Source organism: Phocoena sinus, chromosome 6 (assembly GCF_008692025.1).
Source record: "Phocoena sinus isolate mPhoSin1 chromosome 6, mPhoSin1.pri, whole genome shotgun sequence".
Taxonomy (NCBI): Eukaryota; Metazoa; Chordata; class Mammalia; order Artiodactyla; family Phocoenidae; genus Phocoena; species Phocoena sinus.
In genome coordinates, this window is record NC_045768.1 from 11,146,833 (window position 1) to 11,167,670 (window position 20,838).

The 20,838-nt window shown below is 53.4% G+C and overlaps 1 protein-coding gene across 1 annotated transcript; it reads right to left on the bottom strand.

The window, feature by feature from the left end:
* Positions 1 to 670: 670 nt before the first annotated feature.
* On the bottom strand, positions 671 to 20,578 carry LHX2 (LIM homeobox 2). The gene is made up of 5 exons (XM_032635576.1): positions 19,868 to 20,578; positions 18,129 to 18,331; positions 16,758 to 17,161; positions 10,906 to 11,111; positions 671 to 1,541 (listed from the first exon to the last, which is right to left on the bottom strand). The coding sequence occupies exons 1-5, from the start codon at positions 19,985 to 19,987 to the stop codon at positions 1,254 to 1,256; spliced, it is 1,221 nt and encodes a 406-aa protein (XP_032491467.1). The 5' UTR covers positions 19,988 to 20,578; the 3' UTR covers positions 671 to 1,253.
* Positions 20,579 to 20,838: the final 260 nt, after the last annotated feature.

Here is a 20,838-nt window from a genome sequence, read left to right on the forward strand (position 1 = left end):
TTCCTTCAGCTCACACTGCTCAACAGTAGAGATTCCAACCTCATTCTGCCTGGCTCTCAACCTCCATCCTCTCTGGATGCATCTTTTCTCTGGGTTTCTGAGGTTACCTGAAGCTTTAGTAAAGGAACCAAATTCATTTGGTTTTGCCCTCTTGGAAGATTTTGAAATTTTGTGTCTTATATTAGGAAAACTCGAGCTTATGCTGCCCTTTGGTGACAGCGTTCACTCCTCATGGGGAAAGGCCTCCCTCATTGCCTGACATACCCTTCCAGCCCAGAGAAGAGCAGAAGAGGCAGGTGTAATGACCTTTGAGCTTTGTCAAAGGATCCAGCAGGGCGTGCTTATTTAATATTTGAAAGAACACATGCATGAATGAATGGTATTTTGCTTACATGCTCCCCACTTAGCACATAGCACACGTGCTAAGATGATCTCTTGTCTGTCTCTGCCTCCACTCTAAATTCCTTAAGGGCTGGGACTGTGTCTACTTCATCTCTGGATCCCAACAAGCAGCCCGAAGTCTGGCACAAAAGAGGGTCCCCGCAAATATTACACATTATTATAAATAAATATTATAAATAGGGGAAGACCTTGGAATTGATCCCTGGGCTTCAGTAAGACTCTTAAGTCCTGTGAATTTGGCACACCTCTAAACAGCAGTGGCACCAGCTAGTTTCAGTAAGTGGTTTTATTACTGGTTAGATTTTACAAATTCTGATATTTGAACAGACTTCCACCTTAAAATTCTAAAACAACAAAGCGACTGTTGGAGGGGGTTTGATTTTTTTCCTTTTTTTTTTCTTTTTTAGGACTATTCAAAGTAACAAACTTTTTTTTTTTTTTTTTTACATTTTTGCTCTGGTCATAAATATACAGAGAGAAAAAGAGGGAGAGAAAAATGAACAAGTCATCCAAAGTATGGAGATAAAACAGTATTCCTAAGGCACGTGGCAGTCTTTGAAAATACAGAAGCTCTAGCCAACTTAAATTATTTGTTGTTTTTCCTCGCTCAGTCCACAAAACTGTACAGTGACACAAATGTTGTGTTGCAGATAGATCTTCCAAGTAATTCCAGTCCACACCGCTGTGTCTGCAAGGGGCGTAGTTATTTTCTTCCTCATTTTCCAGGCGAGATCCTAAAATGTGGTTAGTTAGTTGCTCAAAGCCTCTATTTTAAAATACACTTGGAATTCAACTAAAGATAATTTCTTTTTTAAAGAAATTGTGGGGCGGGGGCGGGGGGCCAAGAATCATTAGAAAAGGTTGGTAAGAGTCGTTTGCGAGGGGCTGTGAGGCTCGCGGCCCTCCAGGTTGCCAGGCACAGAAGTTAAGACGGACGTCACAGTCGGCAGGGTGGGGCTAGTCAAGTCTGTGAGGGTGGTGGGCGTGCTGGAGGGGCTGAGCGAGGCGTTGGACAGCTCTGAGGCCGGTCCCGACGGCGTCCCCGTCTGCAGCGCCGCCTCCGTCGACTTGTCCACGCCAGTGTTTTCCTGCCGTAAAAGGTTGCGCCTGAACTTGGCCCGGGCGTTCTGAAACCAGACCTGCGTCGGGGAGAGGGAAAGGCTGGTCAGAGGAAGGCGGGCAGGACGAGGAGAAGAAGGGCAGAGCATGCCTCCGGACTGCTTAACTCAGAGATGCCAATCGGTGTTCTGACGGAATGGGGGGTGGGGGAGCTGTGTATTAAAAAGTTGGGCTGGCAATATTTTGTTTTGTATTTTTATTGTTAATACAATAAAAATGTCCTTTCCTCGAATTGCCTGTTACTGGGTTTCCCCTTCTGTTAGAAGTTTCTCAAATATTGTAGCCACTAGCCACATGTGGCCACCCAGCACTTGACATGTGGCTAGTAGCCCCAAGACGGCTGGTCTATAGGTGAGAACCACATCAGATCTGAAGGAAGTAGAATATCTCGATGGTAATTTTTATTTTGATTACACGCTGAAATGACAATATATTGGACATATTGGGCCAAACAGGATATATCCTTAAAATTAATTTTACAGGTTTCTTTTTGCTTTTTTAATGTGGCTACTGGAAAGTTTTCAATGTAAAATTACATATGTGGCTCACATAGCATTTCTATTCTGTTCTGGGAGATTCACACAAACCAAATCTCGATCATTTTTCACCATGGTTGAGAGGTTTGTTTTTTTGGCAGTCGCCTTTAAGCGGGCAAGAGATCCCACAAATTCTTGTGGGTACCATTTTTCAAGTTTTTCATGGCAAGTCTGGGAAATACCAGAACGATGTAAAGAACACACAGGAAGCAGTCAATAAAGAGTTACTATGAGGAAGAAAAAGACGCAGCTCCTAATCCCTGCCGCTATCTGCTGGAGAAGCCGCCAGCATCCTGGACCACTGGGTTTCAGGTCTCAGGGCGGAGTGGACAGAATGGGAAGAGCTGCCCGATGAAAGATTCCCTCTCCCGACCTGCCATGTCCCAGTATCCTTTACGAGGGAGGTGGGGTGGGGGGCCCAGTTACTGAGCTCTGCGTGAAAAGAATGCCCAAGAGAGAGAATAAGGGTTTGCTTTCATTTTCCCTTGAGCACCGACACATGCACACATTCGCACCCACACCACTGCACACAAGCCTGTACACACGAAGCATCGATACTTATCTACACAGCACCTCCCAGCCAGTATGCCCACCCATCGAAGTGCACAGAGAGATCCCGCTGTACCCCAAGGTCCTCAAAGTACTTTGGGAGAAGCCAAGAAAATCTGGGGGGAGGAGGGTTGGGGGATGGGGTGGGAGGTTGTATCTCCCAGAGAAAAAAGCCCAAAGGGCAGGGCCCCTTCCCTTCCCTTCGCGTGAAGAAAACACTCGCCGGAAGCCTCCCGGTAAAACAGAGGGCCTTGGAGAACTGAACAGATTCTAGGGTGTCCAGCTGCGTCCTTCCAGGTGCACCTGCATCTCCTGTCTTCCCAGTGTCTCAGACAGGGATCAGAAGGGCCAGCCCTCGGCCCCACCCTCCCCTGGGGACCACCCCAGCTCCAGGGGCCTGTGGCCTCAAACCCTCTTTTTGGTGGCCCGATACAACTTGGGCTCAATTTAAAAGCACAGCCTTTAGAATCCTGGAGTAAGGAGGGAGATGCAGACCCTGTGAAGTCGGGAAACAAAGCTCTCTCCCGCTGGATCTTTCCAGGAAGAAAGCACATTTTCCCTGGCCTTTGCCCAAAGCAAGCCCATCACCTCTTCTGGGGGCTTGCAAATAAGTACAGCGCTTCTAAGACCAGCCTCGATAGGCACTTCTTGTGATGGGGGCTCCTTCCCTGCCTGGCCTACAGAAATCTACAGAGGTGGGACTCTGTGTCCGTCTGCCCAGAGAATGACCGATGGAGAAAATGATGGAGAAAGCCCCCAGACACCCTCAGAGAGAAGAGGCGACTTCCCCAAAGTAACACTGCAGATTGGGGATGAGGAAGCCTGGAGCTGTGACTCTCTTGCCACCGTCCTGTCCTGAGCATGTGTGGCCCTGTGAGCGTCCCCGTGGGCCTGACTCTCCAAGTGGTAGCAGGAGCGGGAAGCCCCGGGGGCAGTGCATCGCCCATCGGTCCGGGGCTCCAAGCCCTTGGGAAGGGCGGGAACAGTTAATTGCTGGCTGTTTGCTATTTCTCTGGCGTTGCCCCTAACAGAGGTTTGTAAACAATGACACCATCTTCCACAACTGCCTTCTCTGCTTTACCGAATCTGAGGCGCTGGGAATCTGGTGGATAAAAGTCAACAACTCAACTAAAAGCCAGCTGCTGCGGGGGTTTGTGTGGAGTTTGTTTCTCACCTTAAGCCAGGCTTCACCAGAATTCTCCTGGGTATTTCAAAACAAATCCCCTCCCAAGAGGTTGTTGGGACAGGGACCTTGTCTAAGTCATCTTTATATCCCTGGGGATATGGCAGAGGGACTGGCAAAGATTAAGAATCAGTCACATGCATTGAGTTAATAGTAATACTAACAGATAACATTTACAGACCTCTTCATGCCGGGCACCCAGCCATCCTCTAACATGCACGGTCACAGGTTATCTCCATGATAGGCCAAGTAGGGAGGTACTATCATTATCCCCACTTTACAGATTTAAAACCAGAGAGGCTTGGAGAGGCAAAGTCACTTGCCCAAGGTCACACAGAGGCCAAACTGAGATTAAGATCCAGGATTATCTGCCATAAAAAGTCCATGCTTTCCCTACCACATGATCCGGAGTGAGTCAGTGAATGAATGAATGAATGAATGAGTGAATAAACTCAGAAGCAACTATGATGTAGTGGAAAGAGCACAGGCTGTAGCTTCCAGCTCTGGTTCTGCCACTGACCAATCAAGTGACCCCTGCTAGTCCCTTACCTCTGGGTCTGCCTCAGTTTCCCCACCTGTACAACAAGGGAGTTGGACCACACCATATGATCTCTATGGCCTCTTGGAGTGCTGACAGGCTGCGATTCTCTGGCAGCTGCAACAAGGAAGATGATCTGCTCTACCCACCCGTCTTCTTGAACTGACAGCCCTCTCTCTTCATCTCCAGGGAGTGCCTCAGTCAGGTGCCCAGGGGATCCCCAGTAGGTCCTGGGTGGAGGAGGAAGCCCACATGGTTACATGGCTCCTCCTCAGACACCCCCTGGCCCTGAAGGCTGAGCTTTGCCTCGCAAATCCCCTTCCCCAGGATTCTTTCATCAAGGAGACCAGGAGGGTCAGTGGGAAACCCACTCTGCCCCACAGATCCCCTCCAGGGCCACTAAGGAAACCAGCCAAAATACCAACGCTTCAAGACCAAAAGTGTCCACTGGCGGTTTCTTTTTATGACATCAAAACCAATGGCTGCATCCAAAGCATCTGACCAGATGGGACAAGTGGAAGTCACCACACAGCCACTCCACGCAGTCGCAGAGGAAATGTCTTGTGACGAATGTTATGTGAGAAAAAAAAGGATAACAAAATGACATCCTCTGGTATTGCAACTTCATAAAGCAAATAATAATGACGAATATTCACTCAGAAGGCAACGTCTAAGCAAAGTTCTAAGGATTTTACACATATGAACCCCTGTTAGTGCCTTACAAGGTCAGCACTGATATATTATCATCAGGTGAGGAGACTGAGGCCCAGAGCCCAGCCAAAGACGCAGAGATGAGATGTGCATCCCAGCAAGCTGGGCCCACGTCCCTACCCACTACTTAACTTCCAAACTGCACACCTGGATTACTGGTTTCCTGTGTCTTCATATGGGTAACTTTTGCCCCTAGTTTTCTAACCTGCCTGTATGGTGGTTCTATTATTTTATAAACTTTAAAGAAAGTTTTCTTTAAAGAATAAAAAATAATGAGCAGTGGACTGGATATCAGGACCCCTTAGGTCCAGTTCCAGGGCTACAACTACATTGTTCTGGGGCCTTGAACAAGTCACTCCACCTCTCTGGGCTTCAGTTTCCTCTCTTCTAAACGGAGAGATTTGGGCCAAATCACCTATGAAATTCCATCCAACTTCAACCATCTGTGACTAGATCAAACACTCTGTACAGCCCTGTGCAAATGACATGCAGAACAATGCTCACTCTCCCCATTTTACAGGTGGGGAAGCTGAGGCTCAATGAACTGAAGTCCTAGTTTAAACCTCACCTCCTCAGGGAAGCCACTCCTGACCATCTCCCTCCCCAGGTCAGGTCCCCGTGTTTATGCTCTCGTTGCACCCCTATATTTTTCCACCCTAGCACTTCTTCTATTTTATTTTTGTCAAGAGTTAAATAAGGGTTCTGTGGCCAAATACACTTGGGAAATGTTGGACTAGACAAAGTTGAATCTCTTCAAGATTTCTCAATGCCTGTATTAATGCCAGTGTGCTCTGATCTCTAAGAGAAGGATGCAGTCAATCTTTGGCATTTCCCAAACTTATTTGGCCCTGGAATCATTTAAAGATATCTTTACTATGAGATATTTCAAATATACAGAAAAATATAGAGGTCAATCTTATCACCATTTTAATTATTTATACAGTACCTTGCTGGACATTGTCTCCCCTGTGGACTGTACATTCCAGCCGCGCCTGTTCATTGCCAGGGTCATCACTGAATCCTCAGTACCTCATGCCCCGCCCAGAACACAGCAGGTCAGTGTATTTGTTGAAGTGAGCGAATGGAGGAAAGCTAGTGTCCTCAGTTCTTGAGTTCTCACATAGGTTAATGATGACTAACTGGTCATCTGAAGAATGCTTTTAAACTGCTGGTTGTTAAAATGTATTTTCCTTCAAAGTCACACTGGGAACCCCTAAGGAGACGTTCACCCATCCAAATCCATCAGCTCACCAGCCCCTTCCCCAGCCTAGGGCACCTTAATATTCTGCCTTCCTAATCCTTCCCCAGGAAGGAAGAGAGGCAATGCAGAGGCGCATGGATGTGCTGAGCAATGCTCTCCAAGAACTGGTAAAGCTTAATGTCTTAATGGACTTCGGTCCGAGGAGCCATTCTGTCTCCCGGTCACCTTGCCCGCTGGTGACAAGTGAGTACTGTGATTGTCATGCTGCTGCTGCTGGTGACAATTCTGAGCACTTTTTACACCCCTAGGGCTTTACAACAGAATTCCTGCTTTCCTACCAAGACATGGCATCTATGACTCACTCCTCCCCTTGTCCCCCATCTGTCCTGCTGCATTCGGCAGCTACATCCAAGGGGGGGGTGGTGCTGAGAATCACAGTCCCTACACTGTGCCGTATTGGAAAGAGCTGTGGAATCAAACCAATCTGGGCTTGACCCCTCCCATCACTTATTAGCTGTGAGACTCAGTGCTAAGGGTTTTAGCCTCTCTGAACCTCAGTTTCCTCATCTGCAAAATGAAGATAATTAAAATTTTTAAATGTGTGCAAAAGGGGATGGTAGACTGAACCTTACTAGGTAAATGTGTATGAAATTAATATTTTTGAGTCCCTCACATATACTTTATAAATTACGCTTTATGTCATCTTATTTACGCCTTGCAACCACCTAGTGAAGCATGGTTACCATCCTCATTTTATAGCTGAAGCTTAGAGAGGTTAAGTCACTCCCTCATAACCATTCAGAGAGTAAGTGGGAGGGCCGAGTCTGGGCCTCGTATCAGCTCCAAATTCCAGCAGGGATACTGCATCCCGGGCCTGCCATGTTGATGCTTATGCATTACAGATTCAGTAACAGCCTAGAATCCCTACACACACACACACAGACACACACAGACACACACAGACAGACAGACAGACACACACACACACACACACACACACACACACACACACGCCCTACATCATCCACTTCTGGGAACACAGCCTCAACCTCAACATGCCCTGCCCTGCAGACTCTCTCCACAGGGTCGCGGTGGACCACAACCTGCAGGGGGCACCCAAGGCCTAGCACAATTAAGTTTGTGTAGCCAGTGATGAGAAGCCATTTCATGGGCACCTACTTTGTCTACTTTGTACCAGCAGGCACCATGCTGGAGCCTTCCCATTCATTGTCTCAATCCTCAGGAATCCTCAAGGTACAAGCTATTATTATCTCCACTTCAAAGACAAGGAACTGGGCTCTGAGAGGAGAAGTTAAAGTGCCCAAATCACATTGTTGTTATGTCAGAAAGGACTTTAATCTATATGTTACCTTCCAAAGCCACACCACCAGCTGCCTCGCCCCAAACTGCCCCCATCCCATCTCCCCCAGTTGGCCCATCAGTAGTCAGAACACCTGGGAGAGAGCCCCACCCTGTCAATGCCTGGCTCCTGTGTCCTCAAGTAAATCACTTCACCTCACTAGTTCTTAAGCTTCTCATCTGTAAAATGGGCGGGAAAATATTAAGGTAAGGAAGACGAGTGGCCGGAAAGACAAGGCTTTGCAAACTGCTGCATAGTCATGAGCTGCTGTGCTGTTAGGGAATACTAAGCATTTGTGCAGGAGATTGGGAGGTCTGGGAGGAGGGAGAACAGGGGTCTGATGTGTCCTGTGGATACGACTGCCCTCACCCCAACAACGTACAGGCCATAAACGATACTCACACTCAGAGGCTGTCACTGCTGGGTTGGCTTAGAGGAGAAAGGGCAATGCCCACTGATCAGACGCGCCTGGATGTGGATCCAGCTCTGCTACCTACCAGCAAAGTGTGACTTGGGGCAAGTGGAAATCATTTGGGCCTCAATGTTCTCTCATCTGTACAGTGGAGGAGAAGGGAGCATGATGCCTGATAGTGAGGACTCAATGAGCAAGTGTACTTCATGAGTCTTTCAACACATAGTAGACACATAGTAGAGCACTCAAACATTTATTGATTAGTGCTTCTATCAGTGATTCTCTCTCTCAACTAGTCCCATGCCCTGGCTTTTCTGAGTCCCCATGGTGGAGAGGGCATGCAGGTGTGAACAGCCCTGGCTCAGGAGTCTAGGGGAGGAAGAGCAAGTCTAGACCCAGGTCACACAGATGAACCCTTCCTCACATACAGGGTAGGTAATTGGTCTCTCCCCTGGTCTCCCACAGAAACTCCCTCCCGACTGATCACACTATGGGGAAACTGGTTGTGGGTCTGTCTCGACACCTAATAGGTGAACTTCTTCAGGGCCAGGACTGTGGTTCATTCACCTCTGTGTCCCCAGGGCCTGGTGCCAATAGCTATTTGGTCAGATGAAAGAATGAGAGATAACTATGCTGGAAATCCAATGTGTTCCTAAATCAAGCTTCCTGCCTTACCAAGGCCAGCAGAGATCAGCTCCCCACTCCAGATTCAGACCCAACCATGGACATTTACTCTTTATTTCACTTAATCTGGATAATTGGCGAGGTATGTGCCCTAATGGTGCCCATTTTACAGATGAGAAAGCTATGGCTCAGAGAGGGTAACTAATTTGTGCAAGACACACTGCCAGTGAGTAGACGGGCAGAACGGAACCCAGCTCTGCCTGACTTCAAGTCCCTGTTCCTGCCCCTGCCTGCTCTTAGGGCTTTTTTCACGGGTCCCTTTTCCCCCACCAACTCACCATAAGGGCATCTAGAGAGAGGAAGGACTACTAACCAGAGAAAAGGCAGCAACCACAGATCCTGCGTCCAAATTCGCCCAGGGCTGAGGAACAGAGGGGGCGCCAAGAAGAGTCGCCCGACCTAATCCCCAAAAGGAAAAGTCGAAGGCAAACGGACCAGCGGGATCTGAGACCCCAAGGGGCCGCCTCTTCTAGAGCCCTAGTCAGAGGGACCTTGGGCAAAACGGATCCCAAACAGGAGGGGCGGGGCCTGCGGGGAGCTCCAGGGCGGGGGGCGGGCCCAGAGAGGCGCATCGGCATCTCATTGGCGGGTCCTCAGCTCCCTCCGCTACGTCACTGAGACCGCGCGAGACCAAGCTGCGCCAGACCCGTCGCGGTGCGCCTGGCTGGCAGCCGGGGGCCTGGGCGCCTGGACTCCAGGCTTCCCGGTGATCTGCGGACCCTCGCCCGCGTCACAGTCCCATCCCGCCACCAATGTCACCTCCAAAATGCTTTCTTAAAAGTTCTAACAGACTCGCAAGAAAGCTTAGGGTGGCTTCACAGCCTTCGGTGTCGTCACCATCACCCTCACCCACTCGGTGTCGCCACCCACCCCCGGGCCCTCAGTCCTCAAAGACTTAGGGCTAGGGGGTCGGTCGGACTGGCCTGCCCTCAGATTCCAGCACCACTCCTCCTGCTGTGGGACCATAGTCAACTCACTTCATCTCTCAATTTTCTTACCCAAAAATGTGCATTGTTATCCCTACCGTCACACGTTCTGAGGAATAAATTGGTTAAACTAACTATAAAGGGAGATATTCTCCCACCTTATCATTGTACAGATGTGGAAACTGAAGTCCAGCCACCAGAATAATTGTTTATACTAGTTAATATCAGTTAATTGATTATTCTAGTTAATGTTATCCTAGCTACCATCCACTGAGCGGTTGTCAGCTACTGTGATGGGCACTTACATTATCTCAATTGCTCCTCCAATAAGCCTTCAGTGTAATTTCTTGTGCCCATTTCACATACAAGGAAACTGAGGCTCAGAGGAGTTAGGTGACTTGCCCAGGACCATGAAACAAGTAAGAGGAGGAGCTGAAGATTTAAAAAGTGGTGACCCAAGGCTCTGCCACAAGTTTGGGTCATACAGGCAGCTGGGATACCTGTATCCCCAAATGGGGTTCTTAACATTTTGGGGGTGGTGGACAGACCCTTAGGGTATCTGGTGAAAGCTCTGGATCCTCTCTATCAAGAAAGCACCCTCACATACAAGTGCAATGCTGCTTGTTTTCAGAGGCACCCATCTACTTCCACCCAGGGGATCTGCCCTAATCCCTCTCCCTTACAAACCTTGCTTCTGGGAGAGTCTGAGAAGCAACAAAGAAACAGAAGGTAAATCTAGAGAGAGACAAAAAAGAGAGAGAGAGAGAGAGAGAGAGAGAGAGAGAAACTAGAGAGAGCAAGTGAGGAACAAGAAGCAGAAGGAGCAAATGGCTAACAGCAGGTGCCTTGGACGGGCATCCTGGTTTAAGGGGCCAAGGTTGCCAGTGGGGATGTGGGGGGAAGCTCTGGTTTAACTGAAATGCTTGAACCTTTTACAACATGAGCATATTTGAGTGTCACTTGGGTAATAAATAGCAACTAAGAATTGCTTACAAGCAAGAAAAGAGACTGTGTAGACAAAGAGGACAGAGGGACACACAGACACAAAACAGAAACACTGAGGGACAAAACTTGAAGGAGAGAAGACAAAGTTAGAATGGGAAAAAAAAAAGATTGAAATACAGCTAGAGATAGACTGAAGAGATGGAGAAAGAGAACAGAGAAAGATAAAGAGATAGGCGGACGTAGAGCAGAAGGTCCTTCCAAGGCCCACGGCCACTGTGGGATTCCACCCCAGGTCCTGACGCCGCAGATGCCCCCACCCCTAGCCCCGGCCTGGCTGACCTGGAGGACCCGCTTGGTGAGGCCCGTCTTTTGCGCGAGCTGCTTCAAGTCCTTGGCGTCCGGGTTGTGGTTAATGGCAAAGTAAGACTTCATGGTCCGAAGCTGGTGGTGCTTGAAGGAGGTGCGCATGCGCTTCGTCTTCTGGCTGCTCGGGTACGGCTGGTCGCGGTCCAGGTGCTCCGCATCGTTCTCGTTGCAGCTCAGGGCTGGGGAAGGAACGCAGAGGCAGCAGGTGAACCTCCTGGCCCGGACCCCCACAACACTGCCAAGTCCACACCCACCCCACGCTTCGCCAAATGTTTCTAGCCTCAGAACCACACGGTGGGTGCTGCACCCCGGTGAGGTGGAGGTATTATCCCATTTTATAGATTTATAGGGGAGTTTGAGGTTGAGAGAGCCATCTACCCAGGGTCATTCAGCTAGGAAATGCTGGATTCAAACCCAGCTCTAGGAGAATCCAAAAACCATTCTGAGCCATCATGTTACAATAATAATAGTAATAATAACAACAGCTACAACTTGTCAATGACATTCAACTCCACAAGATGTGCTAAAGGGCTTTACATGCACATTTTCATCCTCAAAACAACCCTTTGAGCCAAGCATTATTTCCCCCTTTTTACAGATATTGAAACTGAGGCTCCGAAAGGGAAGTCACTTGACTGCAGACGCAGGCCCATGATCTCCCCATTTCTCCCTGCACTCCCTAAGGAGGAATGCAGTCTCCAGTCTCCCCTGCCCCTTCCCCCCACACCGTGTCTGGGGCAGGCACCTGGAAGTCACAGGCTTCAACTCACTTTCCATACTCTCCACTCACTTTCAGTTCTCCCTCATCAGTTCCTACAACCAAAGGTACTGCACGATCCCTTAGCCCTGGGCCACAGGCACTGGGTCGAAGGTTGGAAATTGTATTTTGTAGCTTAATCCTCACCACTGCCCTATGAGGCAGTTGTTTCCCAGTTTGACAAATGAGGTGAATGAGGCAGGGAGGTTAAGCTATCTTTGGAAATCTCATGGAGTGGCAGAGTTCTAACCAAAAGGGAAGGAAGCTGGAGGAAAATATTAACATGTATGCCACACCCAGGGTATGCCTTTGGCTCTACATACATGGGGGGAGGGGGGCTTCACTACTGCTCCAAGGGGTGGCTACTGCTATTCACCCCATTTTAGAGATGAGGAAACTAATGCTAAGGAAAATAAAGCCACACCATTGGTTATGGCTGAGCCTAGATTCAACACTGCAGTGCTTGCCTCCTTGCTGTTTCTTTCCCCTACACCATAAAGGCAGGCAAAGATGAAGCATGACTCTTTGGGGAGCCCGTCCCCATCCAGAAGGGGCCCAGCTGGGCCTGCCAATGCCTGGAAGGCACTGGAGTGGGGGACAGGTATGGAAAACTTGGGCCTCAGAAAGTTGCTTAGCAACCTGGTGGCTGATGGGGACACGCAGGACCCCTCTCCAAGATCCCCTCAATACATCCTGAGCCATTCCACACATAAGGTCTTACTTTGGGGAATGCCTCATAAGAGATTAATTCATTCCCCCTAAAGTGGGCAACTGGGAATATATCTCCTGTCTCATCACATGCCCATAATAGAGCTGCAGATTTAGCAAATAAAAATACAGATTGTCCAGTTAAATTTGAATTTCAGATAAACAATAAAAAATTTTTTAGTATGATGTCTCAAATACTGCATGGGACATACCTATACTGAAAACTGCTTTGTTGTTTGCCTAAAATTCAAATATTGCATGGTATACACTCATACTAAAAAATTATTCATTGTTTATTTAAAATTCAAATGTTGTATGGGATACACTTACACTAAAAAAATTTACTTGTCGTTTACCCAAAATTCAGATTTAACTGCGAGTCCTGCATTTTATCTGGCAATACTACCTCAGAAGTACTCCTGCTCTCCTGGTGACCTACTCCTCCCCTGTCCAAGTGAGGAGTGGTCCCTTGCAGAAAAATTTCACAAGATGTTGGTCTTGTCCCTAACCTAGGAGTTGTCAGCAAGTGGCTACACCTCCTAAGGGCTCCTCCCATAGGCACCCAGGCACCCAAGTCCTCCAGCCAGGCTACTCCCACTGAGAGTGCTCAGGGTGAACAACAAGGATCCAGCAATTTAAAGGGGATCACAGAATGACTCCAAGTGGGATCCATGGAAACTGCCCTGCCCCCACTGTGGGGAGCAACCCTCTTCTTGCCCCTAGTCCCCAGCTCCACGGGAGGGGGGGGCAGGCCTCCCCACAGGGGATCTCTGGGCCCATTCCTCCGCCCAGCCCCTGCCTGGGCCTTGCTGCTGTTAATGAGCTCCATGGGGACCCTGGCGCCCCACGAACCCAAGGGACGTGCCCTGAGTGAGGCCTAGATGGGGGGAGGTGGTTGGGGGAGGGAGAAAGAAAGGGCAGAGAAAGGAAAGAAAGGGACAGATGTAGAAAGACAGAGAGAATGGAGAGAAAAGGAGAGATGGTAGGGAGGGAAAATGGACAGAGCCAGGAAAAAAGAGAGAAGAGCAGAGGAAAAGAAAGCAGTGGATATGGAGAGAACCAGAGAGAGACAGCTACAAAGACAGAAAGAAACCAGGAGAGACACAGAGAGAGCCTGAGGGGACAGCAAGGCCCAGAAATAGCAGGGATGTTGTGTGGTGGAGGGTCCAGGCCAAGGAACTGAATCCCAGGTCTCAGGGAGACTGGGTCCCTGCGGGGTGGCTTTTTCGAAGCTGTTACAGGCTGGGGAGTGGTGAAAAGGGGAAAGGGAGAAAAGGAGAGGAGGGCAGAAAAGGAGTCGGCCCAAGGCAGGGAGGCCGAGGCCGGCCAGCGGCTGGGGCAGGGGTATGCGCTGGGGGCAAAGAGGCTGTTGAGCCCAGATTTGGTCGGTGCCCCAGGCCCCGCACTCTCGCCCCCAGCTCCCCAGAAGGATCGCGGTTCCCCAGGATTGGGTCCAGGGAGGAGCAAGGGGATGAGGGAAGGTGGAGGATCAAGCTTTCTCTCTCCTTTTTTTTTTTTCCTCTCAATTAGGCCGATTCAATGGAGCTAAAGAGCTCGTAAAATCATGAATAATTTACTCGTGATCTGTTATTAACCCATCGGGTTTCGAGCTCTTGTCGCTGGGACTGAACCTGTAATCAAATCTGACTTCGCCTCATTTTACTAAAGACTAGATTGTAGGTTCAATTGTCTAAATAATGGATTGGAATCAAATCAGTAATTACGCCGCCAGGCACACACACACACACACACACAGAAAGCTGGGGCTGGGGGAGGCCCGGGCATCCGGCCGGTCCGCGCGGGACTCCCGTGGCCGCGGCGCGCAAACCCGGGCGCAAAGCGTGCGGCCCGGGCCCCTCACGGGCTCCGGCAGCCTTGTTCGCGACCCCGGCCGGCGGGCAGCCACGCTCTGGGGTGGGGTAGGTTTCAGTTCCGCCTCTGGGACCTGGGCTGCGCTCTCGGACCAGAGGGGCAGCCAGAGAAGGACCGCCGCGGCCATCGCCCCGGAAGGACTTTCCGACCCTGCGGCCCCGCCGCTCTGACTGCCCTTCCCTGAGCGAAGCGCCGGGCGCACCGACGGCGCCCCCTCGCCACACTGCCCGAGCTCACCGCGCTGTAGTTAGATGCCGCCGCTCCTCCACCGGACTGTCCCCCACAGCGATGGGCTTTGCAGGGGGTCCGTGTGGCTGGGCCCCTGGGTGCGGGACACACACAAACAAGCTCGAGTCCTCACAGTCAGAATCACGGACACACGCACACACACACTTGCCCGGACACACCTCCGAAATCTCACCCTCCACGGGGCCCTCTTTCCAGTCCCAGAGGCCCCGCGGCCAACACTGCGGCCATTTCTCTCCTGCCAGCGCCGGGAGGGGAGGGAGGGGGACAGCAGCCAGACCGGGGGAGGCCTGGCCGGGCTGGAGCGGCGAAGGAGGCTCCCCCTTTTCCCAACCTAGTCCCGGGAGCCCCGAGTAAGCGAGCCGCAAAGCCACCGGCGGCACGCAGTGCGCGGTTAAGCCCGGGCCAAGGCCAGAGACGTGAGCGTCGGGAGAGAAAGAGACAGGAACAGAGAAACGGGAGACGCACGCAGAGAGAGAAAGTGGCGCCTAGAGAGCCGAAAGGAAAAAAAAAGGAAGAGAGGGACCAAAGAGAAAATGACGAGATGGCATGCGTGGGGAAGTCTCGTAGAGGTGCCAGCTCCTCTGAAACTCAGCCTCCAGCCACATCTTGCTCGGTGCGGCGCGGCCTCGCCAGGCAGGGCGGCGGAGCAGCAAAAAGCACAAATACCCCTCGGTACCTCCTACCTTTCAGTTGCAAACCCGGTTGCGAACCTCTCTGCCCGGGAAAACACAATCCCGCTCCCAACCACCACGCGCCCTGTGGCCCAGCCCGCCTGCTGTTCCTACTGGAGGCCGACCCCACTTGATAAATAGACCGGCTTTGTTTTGGGGGACCTGATCTGGACTCCGTGTGGTCTATTCAGGGTGGTGGGTGACGAGGGATGGAAGTTTTGCAGAGCCGCATCTCTGGTAGAGCCTTCAACAAATATTAAATCCGCCTCGCAGACCTGGCCGCAGCCCCCTCACCATTTACCAGACTGGGGGCTGTATTTTCCTCCCAGCTCCGCACACCAAGACACACATGCCCCACGATCACCCAACAAGCAACTTCGTTGGAGCGAACAGGGGATCCCCACCCGCCTCCCATCCCACCCCCCGCCCCCCTCCCCGCCCCGAGCCAGCTCAGATTTTTAAAAATCAAAATAATCCTGACTTCTTCCCCACCACAGCCCTCTCCGCACAGTTCAGGGTTTTTGTTTTGTTTTGTTTCCACTTGTGCATTGGACTAAGGGGAAAAGGAGAAAGAAAACAAAGTCTCCGAATCCAATCCTGTCGCAGACGAAATAAAGAAAGTAATTGCAAATAAACTCTATCAAGTTCAGAAGCCCAGGGAGTCATAAACCTTTCCCGGCCGTGCAGACTTCGGGCAGATGTTAATGGTTCAATTTGCTGGGCCTCAGAACCCCCGCAGCTGTCCTGAGCGCGGAGGGACGCGGGAGGGGGCAGAACCTCTCCCGGAACAACCCAGGGTTCAAAGATGCCGGAAATGCGAAACAAGTCCTCCACCCTACCCCGCCGGCTCAAGGCCAGGCCTACTGGGTCCCAACCCGGGGCGCCGACTTTGGAGGGTCGCGGATCTCATCCCAGCGCCCCACTGTCACCCGGAACTCAGAGTAAGAGCCCCCGGGGGAAACCGAGACCTGGCAGAGCAGGAGGATTGGGTGGGACACTACGACCCACTTTTTCTCAAAGGCTCCTGGGCCCAAGTTTCCCGAGCCTGCCGCACTCAGGACACTTCGCATGACCCTGGCTGCAGGCCAGGCCAAGCTCGGTGCCCGAGGCCACAGCCAGTGCTTTCTCTTGGGACCCCAGCCACTCTGCTTCGCTCATCCATCGCCCCAGATCCTCTCCCTCAGCCACGCCAACCTAGAGCCTGTTTGGTGTCGGCTCTGCCTTGTTTTCTCTATCCTTGCACTTTCTGCACAGCAAAGTGGGTAAAAGGCCCAAACCAAAAAGCTGTTTCTAAAAAATTTCTCAGCGACATGGTCCTGCACCCAGAGCATCAGGACCATTAATGCACCCTCTCCTCCCGCTCCAGCCGAGAGCGCAAGGGCTGGAGACCAGGGAGCTAATGTCCCTTCTGCCAGGTCGTCCGGTGGGCCTGGGGAAGCTAAAGGCTGGAGTACCCAGAGTGCTATAAGTATACATGTATAAGACACTGAAATTCACTCGGCTCTTGGCCACTGACGCAGTGCACTTTCCCTCAACCCGTCGGGGCGCTCGGGGCGCCTCGCACTCACCAGCGTTGTAGGCCGCCAGGTCCGCCCCGGGCCCGGGGCTCTTGCGCTTCCTCGGCCGCCCCTTCTGCACCGTGCCCACGCCATTGTAGTAGGGAAGACCCAGAGGGTTGGCCCCGGCTGCACCCAACCCCGCGCTCTTGGCCGCGGCAGCTGCCGCCGCTGCGGCTGCCACATCCGCGTGGTTGAAGTGCGCGGTGTACTCGCCCTGCAGCAGCGCCTCGAAGTGCAAGCGGCAGTAGACCAGGCTGTCCTTCATGCCGAAGTGGTCTCCCGTGGTCAGCATCTTGTTACACGTAGTGCACGTGAAGCAGTTGAGGTGATAAACCAAGTCCCGAGCTCGCATCACCATCTCCGAGGCCGAGATGCCTAGGTGGCAGCGGGCGCAGCGCTGCACAGAGAACCGCCTGTAGGGACCATCGAGGGAGGGACTGTGGGGACACACGGTTGGGTACCCCCCCATATCCCTCCTCCAAGTACCATTGCTGCCACTGGCGGAACTCCACTCCTCAAGACTGGCAACCAGGTCTTAACTTGGAGGATGGGGGGAAGAGGGAACTAGATTTCGGCCCAGGTCTGGTCCTACCCTGAAATATAGTTTCCCTTAACCATTTTCATGCCTACAAAGACTTTACCCAGAGTCTGAGCAAGCCCTAGGAAAGCCTTTGCTCGGCAGTAAGGGGAACTTCCCAGTTACCCCTTCCTCAACCTCCACAGCAGTGCCTGGGCATCCTACAGACGTTTGTAATTTGTAAGAAACATAGAGAGGGAGAGAGAGAGAAAGAGAGACAGACAGACAGACAGACAGAGAGAAAGGGAGAGGAAGAAAGAAAGAAAGAGGGAGAGAGAATAAGCAGACCTAACCCTAAACCCAGAGAGGAGAACCAAGGAACCCGGAGTCTGTTAGTGATTCCCGTTCTTCAGTCCTGGCCAGTTTTCACTCCCATCTCCAGGAAAGACCCGGAAATGCACCCAATCCAATCCCCCAGCTCTCCCTCCAACTTTGTTCCACACCAGCCTAGACTGCCTGGGTTTGGGCGGAGGGGGGTGCCTGTTTCTGTTCCCTCTAGTTGACCCAAGAAATTTCAAAGGGAGAAGGGTGCAAGGACCCCCAACTCGAGCTTATTTTTGGTCTAAGCTAAGAAGAGGACACTTTCTGCTTTTCTCTGGGTCCCTACACTTCGCAGATCTTTCCAAGATTTCCCTCAAATTGCTGTTTAAAAAGGATGTCATCCAATTTGTACTGGCTTGGAGAAGGGAGGACCTAGGTAGGGAACCCTCCCTTGGGACTGGAGGGAAGGCAACCGGAGAAGATTGCATCTGAGATGAGGGGTCCTGGGTGCCCAGGGCAGTGGGTCCCGAGGTGGGGGCTACCTGTAGTAGTCTTCCTTGCAGTAGATGCTTCCATCCTTGCTGAAACAGGTGAGCTCCGACTCCAGGTTGAGCTTGCACTCGCAGCACTTGAGGCAGCGCATGTGCCACTGTTTGTCCACCGCCAGCAGGTAGTAGCGGTCGGAGATCTTGCCCCCGCAGCCGGCGCAGAGCGCAGCGCGGTCACTGCTGATGGACGGCATGGTCTGCGGAGGGAGGGAGGCGCGAGTCCGCAGCGCCTGCGTCAGCCTGCGACCCCGCCGCCACGCCACGGGGAACCGGGCACCTGCAGCTCCCTCCGAGGCTCCAGCTAGCCCTAAACGCGGGGGTGGGGGTGGGGTGCCTGCCAGGGTGTGCGGTGCTCTTCCTGCACCCCAAAAGGCCCGTATCCAGGGGCCTCAGGACCCAGGCCCGCCCATGCAGCCCAAGCCGGCCACAGGCCCAGGACCGGCTGCTGGCCTGGATAGATCTTCCTCCTTACTTCTCCCCCTTCCTGTCCCCTCTGCTCTTTTCCCAGAAAGGCTCATGCTGTGTTTGGGGACTGGGGGCAGCAGTGGCTACTTCAGCCAAGCCCTCCAAAAGCTTCCCCCAAACTGTTTCTTAAAGGAGCCACTCTGCTGGGTCCCAGGAAAAGGGGTAAGATGACCATTAAAAGTCACCCTCCACACAGACTCCTCTCCAGAGACTCGGTGGAGCTCCTGGCCCCTAATCCCAGTGATCTCTGGATCCTTAAGCCGAAGGTTCAGGCCAGGGCAAATCGCGGGGCAACCTCTGCCCCTCCACCACCTCTGCCACATTGTCTGGGGCCCTCTTGGGTCCTGGGAGATGGTGAGTGGGGTGCATGGGCACCCTCAAAGTCTCTGAGCGCAGGATAGGCCCAATCCAAATCCTCTCCTAACCAAACTGACAGGCTGAGAGGGTTTAACTGGGGAAGAAGAGCTCAGAAGCAGAAGCACTGGGGCTGCTGCTCTTGCTTTCCAAGCAGAGAAGCTTCGCTCGTGCTCCCCACCTCCTTGGCCTCTAAAGGTCACTTCTGGGCCTGGCTTGGGCAGCGTCTGCTCATCGGGCCCCCAGGGAGGTCTGAGGCAAGGAACTGGCTATTTGGGGCTGGGCTGGTGGAGCCAGGTGTGGAGATCCGAACGGACTCTCCTTCCACAAGAGCCAGGCCAGAGCCTGAACTCCCGGCCCTAACCGAGCCAAGTCGGGCCAGCCAGGAGGCCCAAGATGCGAACAACGAAAAGCCCTAGCCTAGAAGACTTCGACCCCTGAAACTGCGCTGGGACGGGAACCCCGATTGCCAGGAGGCGGGGAGAGGCCCAAGTCGGCTGGAGCCCCAGTGCTGCCGGTTTGTTCGCCTTCCCCGCGCCGCAGGCGGCGCCGCCAGCAGCCAGAGCCGAGTGGTGGAGGAGAGCGCAGGGCTGGCGACCAAAAAGCCCGTTGAAGTGAGAAGAGAGCCATCGGGCCGCGGGTAGGACTTCGCTCCCACTTCGGGAGAAATGCTCTCTTCCACCCTCAGTGTCTGAAATTTCGGTTTCAACCTTGTTTCCCTCCTCCGCCAGCAGCCGGGTTTCCCCTGAGCCGGGAGCTACGGGCCTTGCATCCTGTCCGCGGAGCCCCAGCGTCCAGTCCCGTGCGGCACGAAGGACGCTCCCCAAATTGCCCCCAAACTTAGGAGAGCAGAGGAGCAGACCGAGCCGGTCCCGTCCCAGCTTTTGGCCCCGACCCCGCAGCTGTGCGCCTACCGTCTCCGTGTCGCCGCGGTCGATGGCGGAGCTGATGGCGGGAGCCTCGCTCTTGGCCCTGCGGTCCATCTCGTCGATGACCCCGTGCACCTCGGGGCCCGACAGACTGTGGAACAGCATCGCGGCGGGACCGGCGGGGCCGGGGGCGCGGCTCCTCCGCGGGAGGGCTTGCCCCCCGCCTCAGCTGCCTGGCGCTCCCCGCGCTAACGGGCCCGGTGCATAGCCACCGCGGCCCCGGCCCCGCCCGAGCTCGGCTGTGCCCCCAGGCCGGGCTCCGGGCCCCGGGCGCCCGCGGGCCAGGACGCCTCCCGCCGAGGAGCGGGGGCAGCTACATCGCGGGGCGCCTGGTCGGCGGCGCCAAAGCCAGGGTCACAAGGGCACGGGGCGGGTGGGGGGGTGGGTGCGGGAGGGGGCGAGAGACCAGGGCAGAGGTCAGCGCCCGCCGCGGGCGCTTTCACGCCGCGGGCATCGCCCGCCCGTCTTCGGCGCCCCCGGCGCAAAGCAGGAGCGCAAACTCTGCCCGAGGCTGCGACGGCTGCGGTCGGGGCTCACCCGGGAGCGACTAGGTGCCCGCGGCCGCCCAGCTGCCTGGACCGCTCCCCTCCCCGGGATGTGCCCCCAGCCCAAGGCAACCCGCCTAGGCGCTGGGTCGGCTACTGAAGTAGGGGTTTCTCGGAAGCCGGCGAGCGGAGCAGAGACACCGGGAGAATTGAAGAAGAGGAGGAGGAGGAAGAGGAGGAGGAGGATGGAGGAGGAGGAGGAGGAGGAGGTGGAGGAGGAGGAGGAGGAGGAGGAGGAGGAGGAGGAGGAGGAGGAGGTGGAGGAGGTGGAGGAGGAGGAGGTGGAGGAGGAGAAAAAAGGAGGAGGAGCAGAGTGGGAGGAGGAGCCGCCGGCCGCGGGCCCAGCCGCGCGCAATGCTCTCCAAGAGCGCGCCGAGCCCAGCCCCGGCTCTGCAGTCCGCGCCAGCCAAG